Source organism: Piliocolobus tephrosceles, chromosome 9, assembly GCF_002776525.5.
Source record: "Piliocolobus tephrosceles isolate RC106 chromosome 9, ASM277652v3, whole genome shotgun sequence".
In the NCBI taxonomy this organism is placed as follows: Eukaryota; Metazoa; Chordata; class Mammalia; order Primates; family Cercopithecidae; genus Piliocolobus; species Piliocolobus tephrosceles.
This window is the reverse complement of record NC_045442.1, coordinates 73219924-73239028: the sequence shown is the minus strand read 5'-3', so window position 1 is coordinate 73239028 and position 19105 is coordinate 73219924. Positions and strand designations below refer to the sequence as shown.

Genomic DNA, 19105 nt, shown 5'->3' with positions numbered 1-19105 from the left:
GAGATGTTGTGGAAAATGCACTGATACCATGCGCTCTTGGGTAAATGGAGACGTTAGACCAGGTGAATATTAGGTTTCTCTCCAAATCTGTAGTTTTAGGTGTGTTTGAGTTGTTACTAGCTTTGTTTTTTCTTTCTTCCTCCCCTTAACCAACCCTTCTGAGAAACATCTTACACAGTAAGCTCTTTAAGCTAATTCTAAGGAAAGAGACTGTCTGCTTGGAGAGACAAGTCCTGTAAATGTATTTGTTTCATGTGTGTGAGACTTGTCTAAGAACGGAATATATTTTACGAATCTTAATGGCAAATAACTACAGAGAAGTTTTGTTTGGTTGGTTGGTTTAACTTTCTTTGGTTTGGGTTGGACCCAAAATGTAAACTCTAAAAAGGATGGGGCACTTTATTCAGTAGGTGGAGTCAACTTCCAAAGGTGCTAATCAAAGACAAAAAAAAAAGTACTCTTAAAAAAAATGTACTGCTAAAAAAGTCATTGTTACTTACTGTAAATGGAAAGACATGAGGAGAGTATTAAGCCAGGTCTTGTCCCTGGTCACTGGAAACAAGCAGGAAACCTTAAATGAAGATGTGGTCATCGGTTTCAGTAGAAAATCAGGCCTGCATGCATCATTGCACCATGAAGAGAATGGAGATTTTTCTGTTATTGTACTAGCTGGGACATTTTGGCGCAAGTGAAATCCAATGCAAAAAGGCTTAAGTAAAAACAGAGACATGTAACTGGGATGCCTCTGGTTTTAGGCACATTTGGGTGCAGGAAGTTGAACAACGATATAGCTCTATCTCATTCTCTCCACCTCTTGGTTCATTTGCCCTGTTTTCATGCACCCCATGGTGGGCTAACTGCTCACCAGCAGCCCCACACCTGCAGGCTCCCGACTGCAACCACAGCACCTTTACCATCTTTTACATAAGGTCCTGGGGAGAACATGGACAGGCCCTAGATTGAGGGGGACAGACCCATCTATAAACCGATGATGTGACCTGGATTATGCAAGACCCTCAGTGGCCCTGTGATGTCAGGATGCCTGGCTTCACGTTGCCACTCCTGTTTCCAGGGTAGGGGCAGAGTTTCTTCCCTGCACCCCCAACAAACACTGTGGAGTTGGTTTCTTATGCATAGAAGGGGTTAGAAAGGAACAGAAAACAGCAGATATCAACTATCCTGGTTCTGCTGCTAACTGGTTCTGTGACCTTGGATATAATAACTTCTCCACTTTAAGCCTCAGTTTCTTCATTTGAAGAATGGAGGAATTGATTAGAGGATTTTGAAAGCTCTCGTATCTCTAGCATAGAATGATTGCTGAAGAGGCAAAAGACAGCTTACGGTGTGGCTCAGGAGTCACAGAATTGTCTGTTTATACAGTTTCCAAGCACTGTCATTAGGCTTTGTGCGGGGGAGTCACAAATTGGCAGGGGCATTTCCCCACTTCCCTCCTTGACATTGACCTCCCAGCACCTTGCTGAGGGCTACCTCTACCCTGTTGGGGTAGCCTTTGGGAAGTTTCAGGAGAAGCTGCTGCCGTGGTAAATAATCTTTCTTAAAATTTAGTAAACATGGTCAGCTGCCTGGCCTTCCTGACTCTGGATTCTAGCTTCATGGGAAGCCACTGAAAACTACCGTGAAAAAATATTACAAGGTTTAACTGAGGTTTTTCCTTTGGCTAGATTTTTCTTGCAGTCATTTCCAAAAACCTATTTCCCAAATCAACCCTGTGTGCATGGACTTTCTTCCCCTACAAGTTAGAAAGCAATTGTACTTCTATACATGGAATTTTCTTTACTTCAGCTGCTGAAGCATTTGTTGGAATACGTACTGCAAAAATAACTGCTGTGGCTATTACCGTAGTTGCTCAGGGGAGCTATTCAGATGCCTCATTTATTGGAGCTTAATAGATTAAAAGTCCAAATTGAGTCTCATGATATAAGCCTAATCAAGTTCTAATCTGCATAATTTTCCCATAAGCAGCAATGGGAAATTTGGATAATTTATGTTTCAGCAGTTGCCAATCATGTGTTAAATAGCATTGTTGCATTTACTTATCAAAATATTTTTATTGATCTGCACTTCATCTGACATTTGCCTTTGAGATATTTTTCCTGGCATTAACAGGAAATTTAATTCATCTCATAGATGATGTAATATGAGATGTTTCTCTTGATTTTAACATGTCTTTATAGATCATTTTTAAAGGTGATCTTTCCCTTTTACAACTTCATATTGAATACCTGTCTCAGCAAACCTAGATGACTCGGCCTAATTTATTTCCCTAGTTTAACGTAGCATATGGATTTCTAACCATCATTTATATGCACACAATAAAAGATAATTTGGCCCACCATTTGAACCAATTCCTTTATGTTAAGTCTATGGGGGTGGGGGAAGCACTTACCTTCGTTTCTCCATCTATTCTAGGGGAGATGATTGATAAGAATTTCCATCTCCCTCTCTCCCTGGAAAGGCTCGGGGATTTAACTAGGGAAGATTTAGAAAGTACTTTGTGTTTCCCCCATGGAAAAGTACTGTAATAAAGCATTTATTATATGTACTGAGTTGTGCATGCTGCCATACCAGAGCAAGTTAAGCATAACTACAATGGGTCCCAGTTGTTATCTGCTATTGTTAAAAAGTGAAAACAATAAAAAGTAAGACTGGCTCAGGCCTCAGACTTGCCTGCCAGGGACCATACCTAGAAGGAGAAGGCCAGCACCCAAGTCAGGGATGCGGCACAGCCTGCAGGTGTCAGGAGTCTGAGGTCAGACTGCCTGGCTGCGGCCCCAGAGCCACTTACCAATTGGGTATGCTTGAGCCAGTTACGCCACTGCTCTGAATCTTATTTTCCTCTTCTACAAAATGCAAATATTAACAGTCCCTAAACACACAGGGACTGTTATGAGGAATAAACAAGGTGGCCTGTGAAAAAACCCTTAGCCCAGCCTGGCACATAAGAAGCAATATGGCGTGGCAGCTTAGAGGAGACTCTGGGACTTGTTTACCTGGGTTCCGCTCTGAGATCTGCTAATTCCTAGATGTATGTCCTGGGGCAAGTAGGTTACCTTCTCTGTGCTTCAGTTTCCTCCTCTGAAAAATAGTAGTATATAAATAGAATGGTTCTCAGAACCAAAGTTATTGCATGAGCAACATTTAGCACATAGTAAGCACTCAATAAATGTTGGCTATTTTTTTCTTGGGGTTCTATTTCAGCCTTCCCCCTCTCTTCTTCATTCGCAATTATTAGCCAGTTTAGATCTAGAGCATTCTTGCCTTTGCTTTGAGTCTCATAAAAACAATGCCATTGAGCCTTTCTTATTTTCTAATGCACTTGGGTTTACATTGTCCTGGAACCCTTTTCCAGCCATTACTTGTGTATATCTTGTCTGAGCCATAGTCCTTCTTTCCTTATGATCACATAAGAAATATTGTGTGTGTATGTGTATATATATACACATATGATCACATATATATATACATGTACATATACACAATATTGTGTGTGTGTGTATATATATACATATACACATATCACATAAGGAATATTGTATATGTGTGTATATATATATACACACACACACACACAAAATATTCCTAAAGTTCTTATACAGTATATAGAATATACACACACACACACACACACACAATGCTCATTGCCTTCTCATTAATATTCTAGGATTTTCTCTGTGTGAAAATTCTTTTTTAAGAATCTACTAAATACTTCTTCAGTTCTTTGTCCATATGGAAGGGGAAGTGATCCACAAATACTTAATGTGTGTCTAATAAAATATTAATATTGGTAGCCAGCATTTTTGAGTACTTGCTTCATACCAGGTATTGTACTAAATGTTTTCAATACATTATTTTATTTTAGCCTTACAATTGTCCTGTGTAGGAGGTATTTCTGGTTTATCAATGGAGAAGCAGACTTGGAGAGAGTCTGCACAATGTTTGTAGTGCCATGGCTCATAAGTGGAGGTATCAGAATTTGAATCCATGACACCTGACTTTACAGCCCATGCTGTTAACAATTTCATTCTATTTCTTTTCTATGTGCTGGGCATTTTGTAGATAATCTGGGAAGTTTGAAGAAATGAAAATCCAGTCTCTGACCTAAAGTTCTTATACAGTATATGGAATGAGAATACCTGTCATGAGATAAAGTTGGTCAAGGCATTTATGCCTCATGCTGAATGAATAAAATAGATAACGAAAGCCTGCCACACTGGCCACTGAAGATTGGAGTGGGGAGAAAACTTCAGTGTAAGGAGATCAGGTGGTCTTTGGAAGTTATGTATTTTATTTTTATTGTTTCCATAAGTTATTGGGGTATTGGGGTACCGGTGGTGTTTGGTTGCATAAGTAAGTTTTTTAGTGGTGATTTGTGAGATTTTGGTGCACCATTTCACCCAAGCACATTTGTAGTCTTTTATCCCTCGTTCCCCTCCCACTCTTAACCCCTAAGACCCCAATGTCCATTGTATCATTCTTATGCCTTTGCATTTTCATAGCTTAGTTCTCACATACCAGTGAGTACATACAATGTCTGTTTTTCCATTCCCGAGTTACGTCACTTAGAATAATAGTCTCCAATCTCTTCCAGGTCACTGCAGGTGTTGTTAATTCATTCCTTTGTATGACTGTATATATATATTCGATATATATGTCATGTCACAGTTTCTTTATCCACTCATTGATTAATGGGCATTTAGGTTGGTTCCACGATTTTGCAATTGTGAATTGTGCTGCTGTAAACATGCATGTGCAAGTATCTTTTTTGAATAATGACTTCTTTTCCTCTGGGTAGATACCAGTAGTGGGATTGCTGGATCAAATGGTAGATGTACTTTGAGTCCTTTGGGGAATCTCCACACTCCACACTTAGTTCTTGGAGTTTTCCATGGTGGCTGTACTAGTTTACATTGCCGCCAGCAGTGTAGAAGTGTTCCCTGTTCCCTGCATCCATGCCAGCATCTACTGTTTCTTGAAATTTATGGCCATTCTTGCAGGAATAAGGTGGTATCACACTGTGGTTTTGATTTGCATTTTCCTGATCATTAGTGACGTTATATACAAATGGCCAACAAACATGTGGAAGTCATTTTTAGCACAAAACTTGCCTCCCGTGGCCATGATCAACAAAGTGCTATGGGGACATAGCTAAAGAATCAGGAGCCCATCTGATGATAGCTTTGGCTGTGGATTATTTAAACTTCAGTCTTTTCCTGATTGAGGACTTCTCATTCCACGTCTCTGATGGTGATATTCTTAGTCATCTTTTCTGGCAAAATATATGGTTGTTTCTAAAATTAATTTCCCAAGTGTTAGTTTAACTAATGAAGGGAGCGTTTCCCAGTTTCACTGTTCTCTAGCTGTAGATCCCTGGAGTATATTCCACGTGCCAGTGCTTTCACATGCAGAGCTAGGGTGTTGTTTAATGTAGAGAGACTTCAGGTGCTACCCACGATATAACCATGGCTGCAAGCAATAATGGGAAGGGGAGCAAGACGGTCAGAGACTGGGCCACACTTTAGACCTGCCCCTTTATCAAATGCAGCTATGAGGAATGGAGTGGACACCATCCTATGGCATCAAAGGCTGGATCGCCTCATCCTTTTATGGAAGGTGCCTGAATTTCTCTTCTCTCCAAAGCCATTTAAGGAATCTGGAGCACCCTGCCATTTCTGACTATCATTTTCCCATATCAGAACCCCTAAGAGAGAAACGATGCTAATAAATCGCGTTCACCTTTAACATAACTTGACACCAGGGAAAAAGAGGAAACCAATTTTGCTGTTGTTGTTGACTTTTGGTTTTAAAAATTTGTGACTAGAAAAGTAGGGAAGCAAAAAGAGGCATGAAGTTTTCTTGCCAATAAAAGCACACTTTTTTGGGGAGTCACGCATGGGGGAGAGTCAGGCCTTCAACGAAGAGATGTCTTTGGACACCCACCATAGTTTGTCAGTTGCAGATGCTAATGGAACCAGGCCTGGTGACTGAAGGGGAAAATGGAATATGAAAGCAAAATGAAAGAAGCTTATGAAGCAAGCATGTCATTTCTAAATGAAGGTTTCATGCAAAGGAATTGAGTCTTTTCACAGCTGAAAATGGAATCTTTAAATAAGATGAAATAAAAGGATGCTGTGGCTTGTTGCAAGTTCTGTAATGAAATACAGTTTTCCTAATATCGTGTGACCTGCATTTCTCCCTGCTTTATGGGTGCTATTCCTTGACGTACAAACCCGTATTTTCTCAAGTCAGCATTTGATGATGGATGTCAAAATACAGGCTATGTATTATGCATATAGCATTACCGATTTAAGGTGTTTACTTGTCAAGTTGAAGAAATTCAAAAACGTCACATCCACTGAATCTGCACAGCTGTCACTTACAGTTTTTCATGCTTTTGAGTGAAACTTCTGATGAAAACAGTTTAGTTTCCCCTTCACCATCCTAGAGGAAGAAAATAGCTAGCATTTTTAAATGCATGTTTTTGGTTATGTGGTTGGCTGAAAAACACATATTCCAAAGTTTGAAAAGATGGACACTACAATGTCAATCAAATGACTTACCCTTTTAATAGTATATTAATGTAAAGAGTCAATTTAAGTGCAGTCAGGGAATGGATATTAAGTAAAACTTTGTTTTTCTTTTTGAAAGTATGGCACTCAATGATAAGAAATATATACACAGGAGAGCAGAAAGAAAACCCTTTTATATTTCTCTGGCATTTTATGCATTATGCACCTCCAAAACAATAGGCAATTATTGAGCTCCCTTATTTCATTCCTGACTCACACCTAGCCAAAATGCCAGACTCAACACAATCTTGTCACATTGCTGGAAAGTGAGTCAGGGATCTGGTCACATAATAATCTCTTTGGAGTTTTGTCCTTGGAAATTTAGCGAGTGACTTTGTTCCTGAAATTCGTCCCTAATTCATCGATAAGCCCACGTAGCATTCTGCTGAGGGCAAAAATGAGAAACCGAAGTGAATGTGAATGCTTGCCTGTCATCTAAATGTAAGTGCACTGGGTCTTGCCACTTGCGTGGATATGCCATATGCTTCATTAGAAAAATTAATTTTCACCAGATGAATTCAGGAGGCAAATAGATTGCTAATATTGATATGTGTCCATGCAAAACCTTAACGAGGCAGCCATTCTGCCTAGCCAGGATATTTCTCACTCTCACTAAACTGAAAGTTACAGTTGTTCCAACCTCATCCAGGTATGTACTTGGGACTTGGACCTGAGACCCAAAGAAGCCCAAACTGCAAAATTGGAGACCCAGCAGGCTGCTTTCCAATTTTCCCGTGTCCACATATACCTTATGTGGTCTGTGTTGGGCACGCTGGGAAGTTCAAGGGATCAGCCGTAAGCAGGTGGCATATACATCAGTCAGGAGGATTTAGATGCAAGTAAACTCCTTCTCCATTTAGCTTAAACAGAAAAAATATGTACATCGTATTATATTGTGTGTATGTATATGTATAAATACATGTGTGTGTGTGTGTGTGTGTGTTTATGTGTATAAAATCTCACATAGGGAGAAATCCTGAGGTGAGATGGCTCCAGGCTGCTTGCCCCAGGAACTCCAGGACAGCTTTTCCTGTCATTCAAGTGAGCCAATATCACTAAGTTAGTTATGCCCTCAGCTGGTACCTCAGTTCCTGGCACTACAGGCACATAAAACAGTGCTCAGTAAATTAAAAGAGAATCTCTTCCCATGTGTTTCTTTTTAAGAGCAAAGAAACACTTCCTGAAAGCCCCAGGAAGATTTCCTCACACCTCCCATTGGCCAGAACTCTGTGAAAACTGAGGCGTAAGTCACTCACCAGCAAGAGGATAAGAAATTGATTGGTTTACGGTAACAGTCAGGCCAGGTTAGGTTATGTTGTGGTAACAACAAACAAACAAATCTCAGAGGATTAAAGCAACACAGCTTTATTTTTCACTCACTCAGAATGCTTTGTGAGTCTGGGCAACTGTCCAGTGCTGCTGTCTAGCTTTCATCTCCATAGTAACCTGTGTCCTCACAGTTGCCATGGCCTGAGAAGAGAGAGATGGCCGTCCAATACCTGAACCAGCAGTGATATGCCTTGCTCTGTTCACTTTTCATGGGCCAGAGCATTTCATGTGTCACATAGCCATATCTAACTTCAAGAGGGAACAAGGATAATTCTCCTGTGTCCCTGGAAAGAGATGGGAGCCAAAATCTATGAGCAGAATAAATAGTTGGTGTGGAGTCTGGACTTCTTAGGGAACTATGAAGTGAGTTACGATTATAATGATTTCCTACCTTGTCCTTCTAAAGAATGAAAAACTCATCAGAGTTTATCCTGGGAATACTAATTGTTGACCTGTGAATAATGCATAAGCTACATTTTTGGGGTTGTGTGTATATAGTGTACTCTCTTTCCAAATTTTCTACTTCTCTGATTTTTCTTCCTCCTCTGTTTCCCTCCCACTAGGGTTCACACCTCCAGGAATGGATAGATCCTCTCCAGATAACAGTCCAGTGCACGGGATGTTACGTCAACCATCCATCACAACTGGGGTCAACATCCCCATCATCACTGAACTAGGTAGGGGTCAATGTCAGCTTTGGGGGGATTTTTGTTCTCTCTTTCAAACCATACAGGATATGAGGAGGTTGGTTTGTTTCTTAGCCCTTTCAACTTTGTAGCTGCTATGGGGTTTGTTTTGAGGGAGCTGGGAGAAAGGTATGGGTAAAAATATGGCAGATTACTGGAAGGGAAAACTGATCTATCTTTCTTCTGAGATGAATAGACAGTTTCCTTCATGCTGGTCACTGTTTGCAAAGGAGCATGAGATGATGGATTTGCAATTGGGGCATACAATTGGGAATGGAGAGGAAAGGAGGAAAGGCTTAGTTCATGGATTCTTTCTGGTGATTTTTACTGTAAGAACCTCTTTTGAGCATTCTATCTGGACAGCTCCTACAATCTGAGCCCTCCACTGATATACAAAGCCTCGGATCTAAGCCAAACCCATTTTGGAAACAAGGTAGAAGCTAATGTGTAATAACTCCACATTTAACGTATTATAGTTGAATATCTCAGCCAAAAGCCATTTTCAGCAAATGCCATTCTGGCCCCCAAAATGATGGGGTTTTGAGGGCCATGCTGGTTAGACAATAGAATCTAACTTCTAACCTGGCCATGGCACTCCCTATTACCATTAGTAAGTGTGTAAAACTGTAGAGTGGCCTCTTCCCCCAAGACAAATACAAACTACCTATGGTCCGGGGTCCCTTTACTTGAGAATGTTTCCTCTGTTATTCCCTCACTCTCTTCTTTTTCTGTACTTTCCTCCACTCCCTTTCCCCAACCCTTAAATGCTGTATCCAATTAGCTAAACCGGGCAAGTTGCCTTTGGTATCAGTCAATCAGGAAAAAAACAGTGGGACGCACATTCTAATGATAACTGAACTGGGTAAGAAGCACTGTTTTCCTTCACATCAGTATCTCCTTTTGTTCTGTTGTTGGTGTTTCCAACTATCATCAGCTTGTTTTTATTTCGCCGGCTGTAACAGAAAGGCTACCCCATGGCACTGCTTTGAATGTGTTTTATTTGTGGCTCTGGTTGGAATCGACTGTCTTGTTCTGGCCTTTCTTAATGATTTTTTCCCCACACAGCATCAGTAAACCTTTGATCACACCCATCTGACCTGGCAGTTGTTTCCAAAGCATCTTTGCTCTAATTCATTTTCTCTGGCCTGAGCCTTTTTTCCCCACTTTTTTTTTGTCACGCTGCTCTCCCGCCTTCTCCCTTCTACTCCTCTTCCAATACACTGTCAGTTTGAGTGACATGTCTTCACAGCTCTCAGAGGAAGTCAAAGGAGAATATCAAAATTTTAAGATAAGAAACCTAAGATGGCACCTTCCCTCCAGCTGTTTATTTTTCTTTATTCTGACTTTATTTGCCTTCCCCCCCTTCCCCCCAACTACTAGGGCATTTCTCAGAAGCTCTGCTTCTGAAGCCATAAAAACCCCTGGTCCCTAGGGGAACCTTTTTTACTAAAGGCAGATTTCAAGAAGGGTGCAGAGGATAAGGTTAGCAGCCACCCAGGTGCAGCCCTGCACTCTGGCCCCCACTCCCAGCCCAGAACCCTCTCTGGGAGATTCACAATGGACTCAGGTGGAAGATAAAGGCCTCCAGTCATGACCGCATTTATCAGGCTCTTCCCCACTTCCCCACAACTTGGTTAATAACTCCATGAAGGGCACCCATCAGCAGCAGGTCTCAGAACTGGGGATTGATCTTCTAAATAGAGACAGCAAAAGTGCTGCTCAGCAGAGGAGTGGATAGAGAGGTGGGAGCACCTGCCTTCACATGACTCACAAATGAAATGAACACTCCATTTTCTTGGCCCAAAAATATATTTCAAAATAAGGGAGCAGGCTTTCAACACAGTAATCTTGCTTGCAAGGTGTCTAGAAACTAAGGAATAAATTGTCCACCACTCAACACTGCATTATTGTAGGTATAGCTATTTATCAGGACAAATTCACTTAGGTTAGGGAGTATCACACTATTTTCTGTTTCCAACCATAGGATGGGTGTTTTTTTCATGTTTAGTGTGTGTTTAAAAGCCCTAGGTTTCTGGATTGCTCTCCTCAGAACTGGAGGGCCATAAGAGACCCAGGGCTCGTTGTGGTCCACACCCCTGGTTAGAAAATTAATCCAAACATCTCCATCTCACAAACCTACAGCAGCATTTCAGAATCCTCACTGCCAGGAATTTCATTTTCTATTTGAAATTCACGTGCTGCTAACTAACTAGGATATCTTAATTTGTCATTAGTAGAAGAGAAAAGGAAAAGCTTGGTGCCCCAAACCTAAGGCAACAATTCTGGTATTTGATTAGCATCATTGACTCTCCAGAAGCCTTTGTCCTACACCAGATTTCTTCCTTGTGTTCAGAGAATCTTTGAGGTGCTCACACCACCCTTATCTTCTGCCTTGAAACCTATTCCTCTAGCCGCTATAGCGCCCTCCTCAGACCACTTCATCTCCCACATCCCCCATGAATACTTCTTATTTATCTACATGTTCTGAGATGTGTTCTGCCTTATGCCAGGCCAGTATAATGAATTTTAAGAGACACAGAGGGCACCAAGGCCACACAGGCTTTCAAAGCTGTGTAGCACGTTCCACTCTTCATCTACTTGGAGACTCTCAATTGATGTTAGCATGGCAAAGGCTCCTCAGAGTCTCACAAGAAAGGACTGTGTTAAAGCTGTTTCACCTGACTATTCCAATTGTATTTGACCACATATACTTTGGGGTGATTATGTGAGTACCTCTTAGCACCCACATAATTACTGTTCTGTGAAATAGGCCTTGGGTAGCATTGCTTGCTCTCCTTCTGAGACTGGGTATTTCAGAACAATATACAGGGTATTCACTGGACCCTGACTAGTCTCTTGGAGTGCTTTTCCCATGACCCCAAATGCCTAGCTCACTGACAGTCTGGAGTCCCCTCCCACTACTTGGAGTCACTTCACCTCCATATCTGGTACCAACCCTTTCCTGTCTTCCTGATAAGAGGTAACAGATGCTGTGCTTTTTGGAGCATTGCCACACATACTATTGGTGGCTATTACAAGTAACTAAAACCACATTCTTCCATATGTGGTCTCTGGTTTACATTTTCTGATTCACAAATCAGAAAGACTAAACAGTGACTTTCAACATCCCTTTGGACAAGTGAAGGGAGGTGAAGAAAAGCTACCTCTTGAAAGACCCCTGAGCAAGACCTTCAGTGTTTCCAAGAGAGGCAGAGGGAAGCTGGGCATTTTCATGCTGTAATGGGTAGACAGGTATTTAATGTCAGAAGGGAGATCATGATAACAGCTGGCATTTATCAAGTCATGGCATGATCCAGATGCTGGACCAGGCTTACTGGGCACAATCCCATTTGTATGAGCCTCCTGATAGCCTCATGAGAGAGTTGCTATAACTCCCCCATTTTACAGAGACAGAAACTAAGGAGTAGAATGATGAAATACTTTGCCCAGGGAAGTTGGAAGCACAGGCTGGACTGAAGCCCAGTTGTCAGAGCCTGGATTTTGGACTTTCACCACTAGCCTGCAATTCAATTGCTGCTGAAACAATGGGGACCCAAATGTGACCAAGTTTGGAAGAACAGGGCCAAGATTTTCCCCCATTAGAATCTTTCTCTAGGGAAACAAGATGATGTCATTTAAAAATACTAATTCCATGCCTAGCCTTTCATGCTAGTATCATTTATTCTGCTTCATACAATAAACAAAACTTTTGTTTTTTTTTTTAAAAGAAGAGTTACCAAGAAAGTTGCTTAAAAAATTAAAACAATAACTCTAGAAAACAGAATTAGCTGTTGATACATTTAGAAAGGAATCAGGGAAAGGAAACCTCATCTGTTCTCTTCCTAAAAGCACAATAATTATTCCAGAAATTGTGAGTGCCCCCTTCTTCCATTCCCCCACCGACTTTTCCCCTATTACTTGCTCTGCAAAACTGATAATTTCCGAAGCCAAGATGGGAATGGAAATTAATTTGTCATTTAATTTTTAATAAGTTAAAGACATCTGAGTGACACAACTAATCAGTCTGCACGTGCGTGTGGGAGGAGTCCTTGAGGAATCCTCAGATGGAAATGAAATACAGCATCCAATGCTGCATCTGCTTGAACGCAAGCACATGAAAGATTGAGCTGTTTCGGAGGGGAAAGGGAGAACATGGGATGTCCCCACGCAACTCAAAATGCAGAGCAAGTCCTTGTCAGCAAGCAGCAAGAGACAGCCAGGCATCCGTCCCACCTGGGGTTTCCTGTGTATTAAACAGGGCCTGTTGGGTGTGGACCTAGATTTAGGGCCTGGGACCCCGGGGAACTACCCAGGCCAATCCCAGTGGGTAGGCTGTGGGTTATGCCTGCGGGTGCATTCCTTGCTATCTGCCTTTGCTGTGCTCCCCTTCCAGCGCTCCTTACTCCCAATAAGCTGCTTTCTTTTCTTTGTGGCTAAAATGACTATCCCAGCATGGCTGCTCATCATTGAAATATGTCCATCTCTCAAAGGACTTCATTACCAAAAAGCACTGGAAGGTGTTTTTAGGTCATGATCCTAAAACTATGCCAAAGGACTGGCCAGTACAGTCTATTGGTGCTCCAGCAGCCTGCCGTGGAGCAAGCCTGCTCGAACTCATTGCTCTCCAGGTCTCAGACACTTAAACAGTGACACAGGAACAGTCCATTGAGTCCCACTGCCCCCCTCACCCAAAGATCCATCTACAGCTTCTTCCATGCTTTTGTTTCCTTCTCAATGACTTCAGTGTTTCTAAACCAGTAGCCTGGTCTCCTTCTGGCTTCACTACCTGTGTGTGGTCTTCGGGACTAATTCTTATTTTATGCTTTTTCTAGTGAATGATACTAATGTTCAGTTTTTGGACCAAGACGATGATGATGACCCCGATACAGAACTGTATCTCACGCAGCCCTTTGCCTGCGGGACAGCGTTTGCCGTCAGTGTCCTGGACTCGCTCATGAGCGCAGTGAGTTATTCTGTTCCCTCCTCCTCACTCAAGGGTGGAGGATGTGCCAGTGGAGCACCTCCAACCTTTGAGGCCCTGGGCTGCACTGGGGCCACAGTGGAGAGCAAGACTCCTGGAAACTCACACTCTAGAAGGGGAGACTCACATTATAAAACCATCACACAAGTAAATGTTTGATTATAAATTCCTCAAGTGCAAGGAAGGCAAGGCGGGCTAGGAGGAAATATAGGTGAGGACTTGACCTGGTCTTGGGGATCCCAGAAAGATTCCCCAAGGAAGTTGTACATTTTATGCTAAAATTTGAGCCATAAAGAGGGGAGATCTTGGGGGAAGAGTATTCCCTGAAGAAGAAAGAGAGCAAATGCAAAACCTGGTGATGGTGGAGGGAGGAACCTGAGGCTCTCAAAGAAGGCAAATAAACCCTGTGAGGCTGGGCCATGGTGAGACAAGGGTGCAGGAGGATGGCCAAGGTTAGATCTGCAGGACCTTGAAACCCATTTTCATGGTTTTGGACTTTTTCTTAATAATGAGGCATTGAAGGATTTTAGTTGGAGACTCACATAATCAGGTTCATGTTTTAAGGGGATTGCCTTGACTGTTGTGGGAGGAGATTGAACATGAGCAGAAGGTGGAGAGAACAGTGGGTCAAAGGTGACTACCAGGCCTGTCACTGAGACCGAAGTCCTTGGGAGAGAACCAGGCATGAAGGCAAGGCCTGGCAGGGTATCTGCTGCAGGGAGGAGTTAGTGGCAGAGAGAGGAAGGTGGGCTGGCTGAGGGATCAAACACAGCTTTGGTTTCTTTTATAACTTGACGTACATCTAGCAATCAGGCTTTTTTTTTTTTTCACGTTTGCAACCAAAAAACAAATAACAATTAAAAAATAGGTCCCAACTTAATGGAGCCATCTTTCACTGCAAAAGGCAGAAGTAGACATTTAGAATGAGTCATAGCCTGGGTATTATGAAGTCTTCCCACTGAGCATCTTTATTTATTATATAGAAAAGCTTTTTTATTTTGGAGTTCTCAAATTCTCAATTTGTGAAAATGCAGACATAGGCTGAAGAACAACTGACCTTTGGAGAATCCATGAAAAAGAGCTTTTCTGAACACATTAAAACCATAAACAGAACTCAGAGTTTTTACACACATATATTTCTTAAAGCGCTGAAGGTTATTCTCCTGAATATGCTAAACAACTGATATGCTAATTATGCACCAGTCTCATCTATTCATTAAATAATGCTAGTCCCAGAAGGACCTCTATTTGAGGAAAGAAAACATACAGCTTTTTAAGACTAATTTGGGTTATTCTGTATGCCTGAACATTGTCCAGCTGCAAGCATATCTTAGTTAAAAATCAGAACTTTGGATTTAAAAGTGATTGTGAAATGACATTCATCTGAATTAAGGTTGACTGGGCTTCATGCCATGCCATGGCTTTCCAAGCCAACAGGGAGATAAAATGGTCCTTGGAAAAGGGCCCCCTTGGTTTCCTGGGGTTGATGATCTTTCTTATGGCCTGCTGATACCAAGGCTAACCTTTCTACCAGCCAGTGATGTTGGGCTCAGTTTGGGCAAACTCCTTGAGCAAGCCAGAAGGAATGATAGAAGCTGTAAGATGTATTCCTAGGAACACCGTATTCTCAGTCATAGGCCTCATATTCTTCAAATCCAGTTTCAAATGGATTTTGGTAATTCAGCTCATTAGAAATTTTTATTTTAGTTCTGATCTTAATTACAGAGATCTCAGAAGACTGTTCTAAGAGGTGGTTAAACTATTTACAGTAGAATTTTTTTTTCAGAACTACAAAATACTCTGATAACATTTTTTTAATTCCAAATTTATAAAATTGTTTATGTTTCTACATATCAGATATTCAGTATGTTTCTAGCAGGACTGGCTACATAATTTGCAAGGTCACTTTTCATGGGTTATTAAGAATTTCAAAATGGTGACAGCAGAATATTAAAACAAAAGAGACTTGGGGCTGGGCGCGGTGGCTAACACTTCTAATCCCAGCACTGGAGAAGGCTGAGATGGGCAGATCACTTGAGCCCAGGAGTTTGAGACCAGTCTGAGCAACATGGCAAAACCCTGTCTCTACTAAAAATATTTTAAAAATTAGCTGGGTGTGGTGGTGCGCACCTGTAATCCCAGCTACTTGGGAGGCTGAGGCATGAGAATCACTTGAACCTGAGAGGTGGAGGTTGCTGTGAGATGATATAGAGCCACTGCACTCCAGCCTGGGTGGCAGAGTGAGACCCTGTCTCAAAAAATCAAACAAAACAAAACAACAAAGATGCATCTGAGAACAGACCCTGTGCAACCACATAGGCTGAACACCCATGAAACCAGCCCTGGTTCCAAGGAATAAAATCAATTTGAGCACCAGAGAACTTCTTCTCAACACAGACAAAGGGGCATATGGTAGCCACGGGGTGGAGGTGGAGGCCCATCTGGATTTGAGTTGCACAAGCAACTATATCATTAGTAGGTAGTCAGTTCTTGGAAATTCAAATGAGAATTCAAAGTGAATTGATTTGAAAATTTTAAACAAGCCATCCCCATCTCCTTTGAAATGCAAGCAAAAATGTTTGGGATAGTGTGGTAAGGCATGTTTGCATGCAATAGTATGAGAGCAGCATGTCTTCTGCATTCTAGCCTGGGATAAAAGGGTGTCAGGAATCTGGTAACTGCCATTGTATTTATCATCAGAAGCATCATCTACTAAGTGCCCAGAACTGTGCGAGGCACTTTAGCTACACTGTCGGATCTTTTGGACAATAATGTGAATACCCTTGGTTTAAGTGTTGAAGCAAGACATATTTAAGTAACTCATTGATGGTAACTTTTCAAATCATTAATCAAAATGCTTATCAAATTATTCCAGGTCTTATTTTCATTGTCTAGGATGAACAAACTTCGTAATGAGGTCTTGAGTAGGGTCTGAGTCCACAAATCCAGTTGGATCTAGATGTTTTGATAAAATGTTACCTGTGATTTCTTTGCATTCTACTCCAACCCTAATGTATGAAAAAGCAGATTAGTCAAGTGCCAACGCAGTAACTAGAAGGAACAAAAAGGGCTGTCAGGAATTGAGAAAGTGAGACTCCTCCAAATAGCAGGAGACAGAGGTAAACTTCCATTGCAGGCATTCACTCATAAGCAACTTCACAACATGCACACACAAATCTTTTCAGGTGTCGACAGTCTCCTTTTTCTAGCGCTTCTCCCAAATTGTCATTTAATCATGTGTCTAAACATTCTCTGAATATTGTCCTTCATAACCCAACTCCTGCTGCTTACTGCTTCATTTGTTAAAAGAATAATATTTTGATTCATCACAGGCATTCCTGGAACAGATCAGGATGCTACAGACATGGCCCTGTGGCTTTATCTCACAAATCAACTGCAGAAACACAGGATGAGAGGGAATAATTAGGCTTTTGGATATATGTCTCTAAGAAGATCACAACTTAGAAATGTATTTTTCAGAATGATACCATCTTGATGCACACAGTCACACTAGATGAAAGGAACCCTCTCTGTTTTTAGGGATCAAATTCACTTATGAGTATTCAGATTTCTTTTTCACCCAACTATCACTTTCTCCCAACCCCAGACCCAATTTAAGCTCCACTAGGACCCTGGAAAGTGAATACTGGACGTGGACTCAAGAGCCAGATGGCTTAGGTCTGGATTCCAGAACTACTGTTTACTGGCTGCGTAACCTTAACCTCTCTGTGCCTCAGTTTTCTCATCTTTAAAATGAAGATAATAATAGTATCCATGTCACAGGGTTGCAGAGATGAGTAAATGGGTAAAGGTTGTAAAGCAATTAGAGCAGTGCTTAGCACATGACAAGCTCTGTATGTATTTATTGTTGCTAGTGTTTATAATCAATACATTTATTGGGCACTTACTGGACAGCAGGCATGATTCCCCATGCTGGGGATTCAGTTGTGGAAAAGAAAGATGAAGACCTTGCCCTCATGTTATTTAAGCTTTCATTCTAGTGGGTTAAGAGTAAATAGATAAGTGAATAAACGAATAGTGTCACGTAAGGATAATTGATTTGAAAAACATGAAATAGCTTGAATGGATGTGGAGACCTGTTTTACCCTCAGTGGTCAGAGTAAAATTATCCTAAGAGGTAACGTTGAAGCTGACATTGAAAAAGCCAGAAGGAGAGAACACTGCAAAGGCCAAAGCTGCAAAGTGGTGACAAGCTGGGTTTGGTTTGTTGGAGGAAGCAGTTGGAGGCCATTGTGGTTGGAATGTGGTAGACAGGAGAGCAATCAAGAAAGCAAGGCCGCTGGCCACACTGAATATTCCAAGTACAATAGATCACATCCGGCCCAGTTCTAAGTCTGGGATGAGACACTTCAGACTTGGTGAGAGGATCCACCTTCTTCTGAAAGCCACCAGCATCCTCCTAATGCCACTGTTTCTGGATATGCTGGCTAGGACAGTGAGCCCATCACTGAGTTGATTCCTGAAGTGTAACCCCTGATTATTTTTTTGTGCGACACTCCATCCTCATACACTAATTTTAGAAAAAGAAATAGCACAATATATTGGCATCATACTTGGCTTGATATCTTGTTTCTAATAAAAGATCTGTAATAGAAGTCTCGAAATGTCACGTTGCAATCTACATCCACCCTACAGACAACTTCTGCATTTCTCAAGGTTTTATTTTTAAATTGAATTTGTTGCCAATATTTTTAAATGATAAGATTTTATATAAAATCTGGGTTCCTGCCTTCTTTAAATTAGAGTCAGAAAGCGGAGTCCCAGATTCCCATAAAGCAGCTATTGGCTTGAGCTGAGCAGCTGCTCCCTTTAGCCATAGTCCACACTACTCTCTATTGCATCCCACCAGGTCTGCTTCATTCATGTCCCTACCCTGCTTGGTTCATTCCACTTTCCTGGCCTTACCAGCCTCCTGCCTTTTGCCTCTAATCTTACGTGTCTGCATTACCATGTCTGTGGTCAGACAGCATCCTTGGTCTTCTGGCCATTTGCTTGTCCTCTGAGTTAGGAGGTTGTGCACATGATGTCCATTTCCCTTGAGCCTTGGACCTTTCCTAAACAGATACCAACCACAATGAACCATCATTATTGAAGAAGCAGTGAGGAGCTACCTCCTTCTGAGGAGAAAAAGAGGAAACCTACTACAAGAGCTAATTGAGTTCCAATGCACACAAGGTGGGAGTGTTGTCGTTTTTTTAGAAAATAAGATTTCATGAAGCTGTAGGTTGCAGCACCTACCTAATCTAGAAAATAAAGAGCATATCATAACAGTGTTAAGAGAAAGAGCAGAGAAAAGCAGAGGCCCCCATTACTAGTGTACAATACATTGAGAAGTGTGAATGCCAGCCTATAGAGAGACGCCCGCTGCAGGATCCCCCCAGGAGCTAGAGAGAAATTTCAATGTGAGCCAGTTATGCCAGGTATGTCTTTGCTCTGCCCACTGCACCACAATGCCCAGGGCAGGAGTTTGCATGTCCAGTGCATTCATATTTTCAGAACAA

At 41.6% G+C, this 19105-nt stretch overlaps 1 protein-coding gene and 1 long non-coding RNA gene across 8 annotated transcripts in view; one reads left to right on the top strand and one right to left on the bottom strand.

Annotated features, from left to right (window-relative positions):
• Positions 1-19105, top strand: part of KCNMA1 (potassium calcium-activated channel subfamily M alpha 1) — a 756034-nt gene that overhangs the window by 711573 nt on the left and 25356 nt on the right. For all 7 annotated transcript variants that reach the window (XM_023204859.1, XM_026455332.1, XM_023204851.1 and 4 more), the window contains 2 exons: positions 8480-8593; positions 13435-13565. In XM_023204859.1, coding sequence (XP_023060627.1) covers positions 8480-8593; positions 13435-13565 — 245 coding nt within the window. The remainder of the gene's footprint in view (positions 1-8479; positions 8594-13434; positions 13566-19105) is intronic.
• LOC111537813 overlaps positions 1-19105 on the bottom strand; it is an 89011-nt gene that overhangs the window by 54855 nt on the left and 15051 nt on the right. The window lies entirely within an intron of this gene.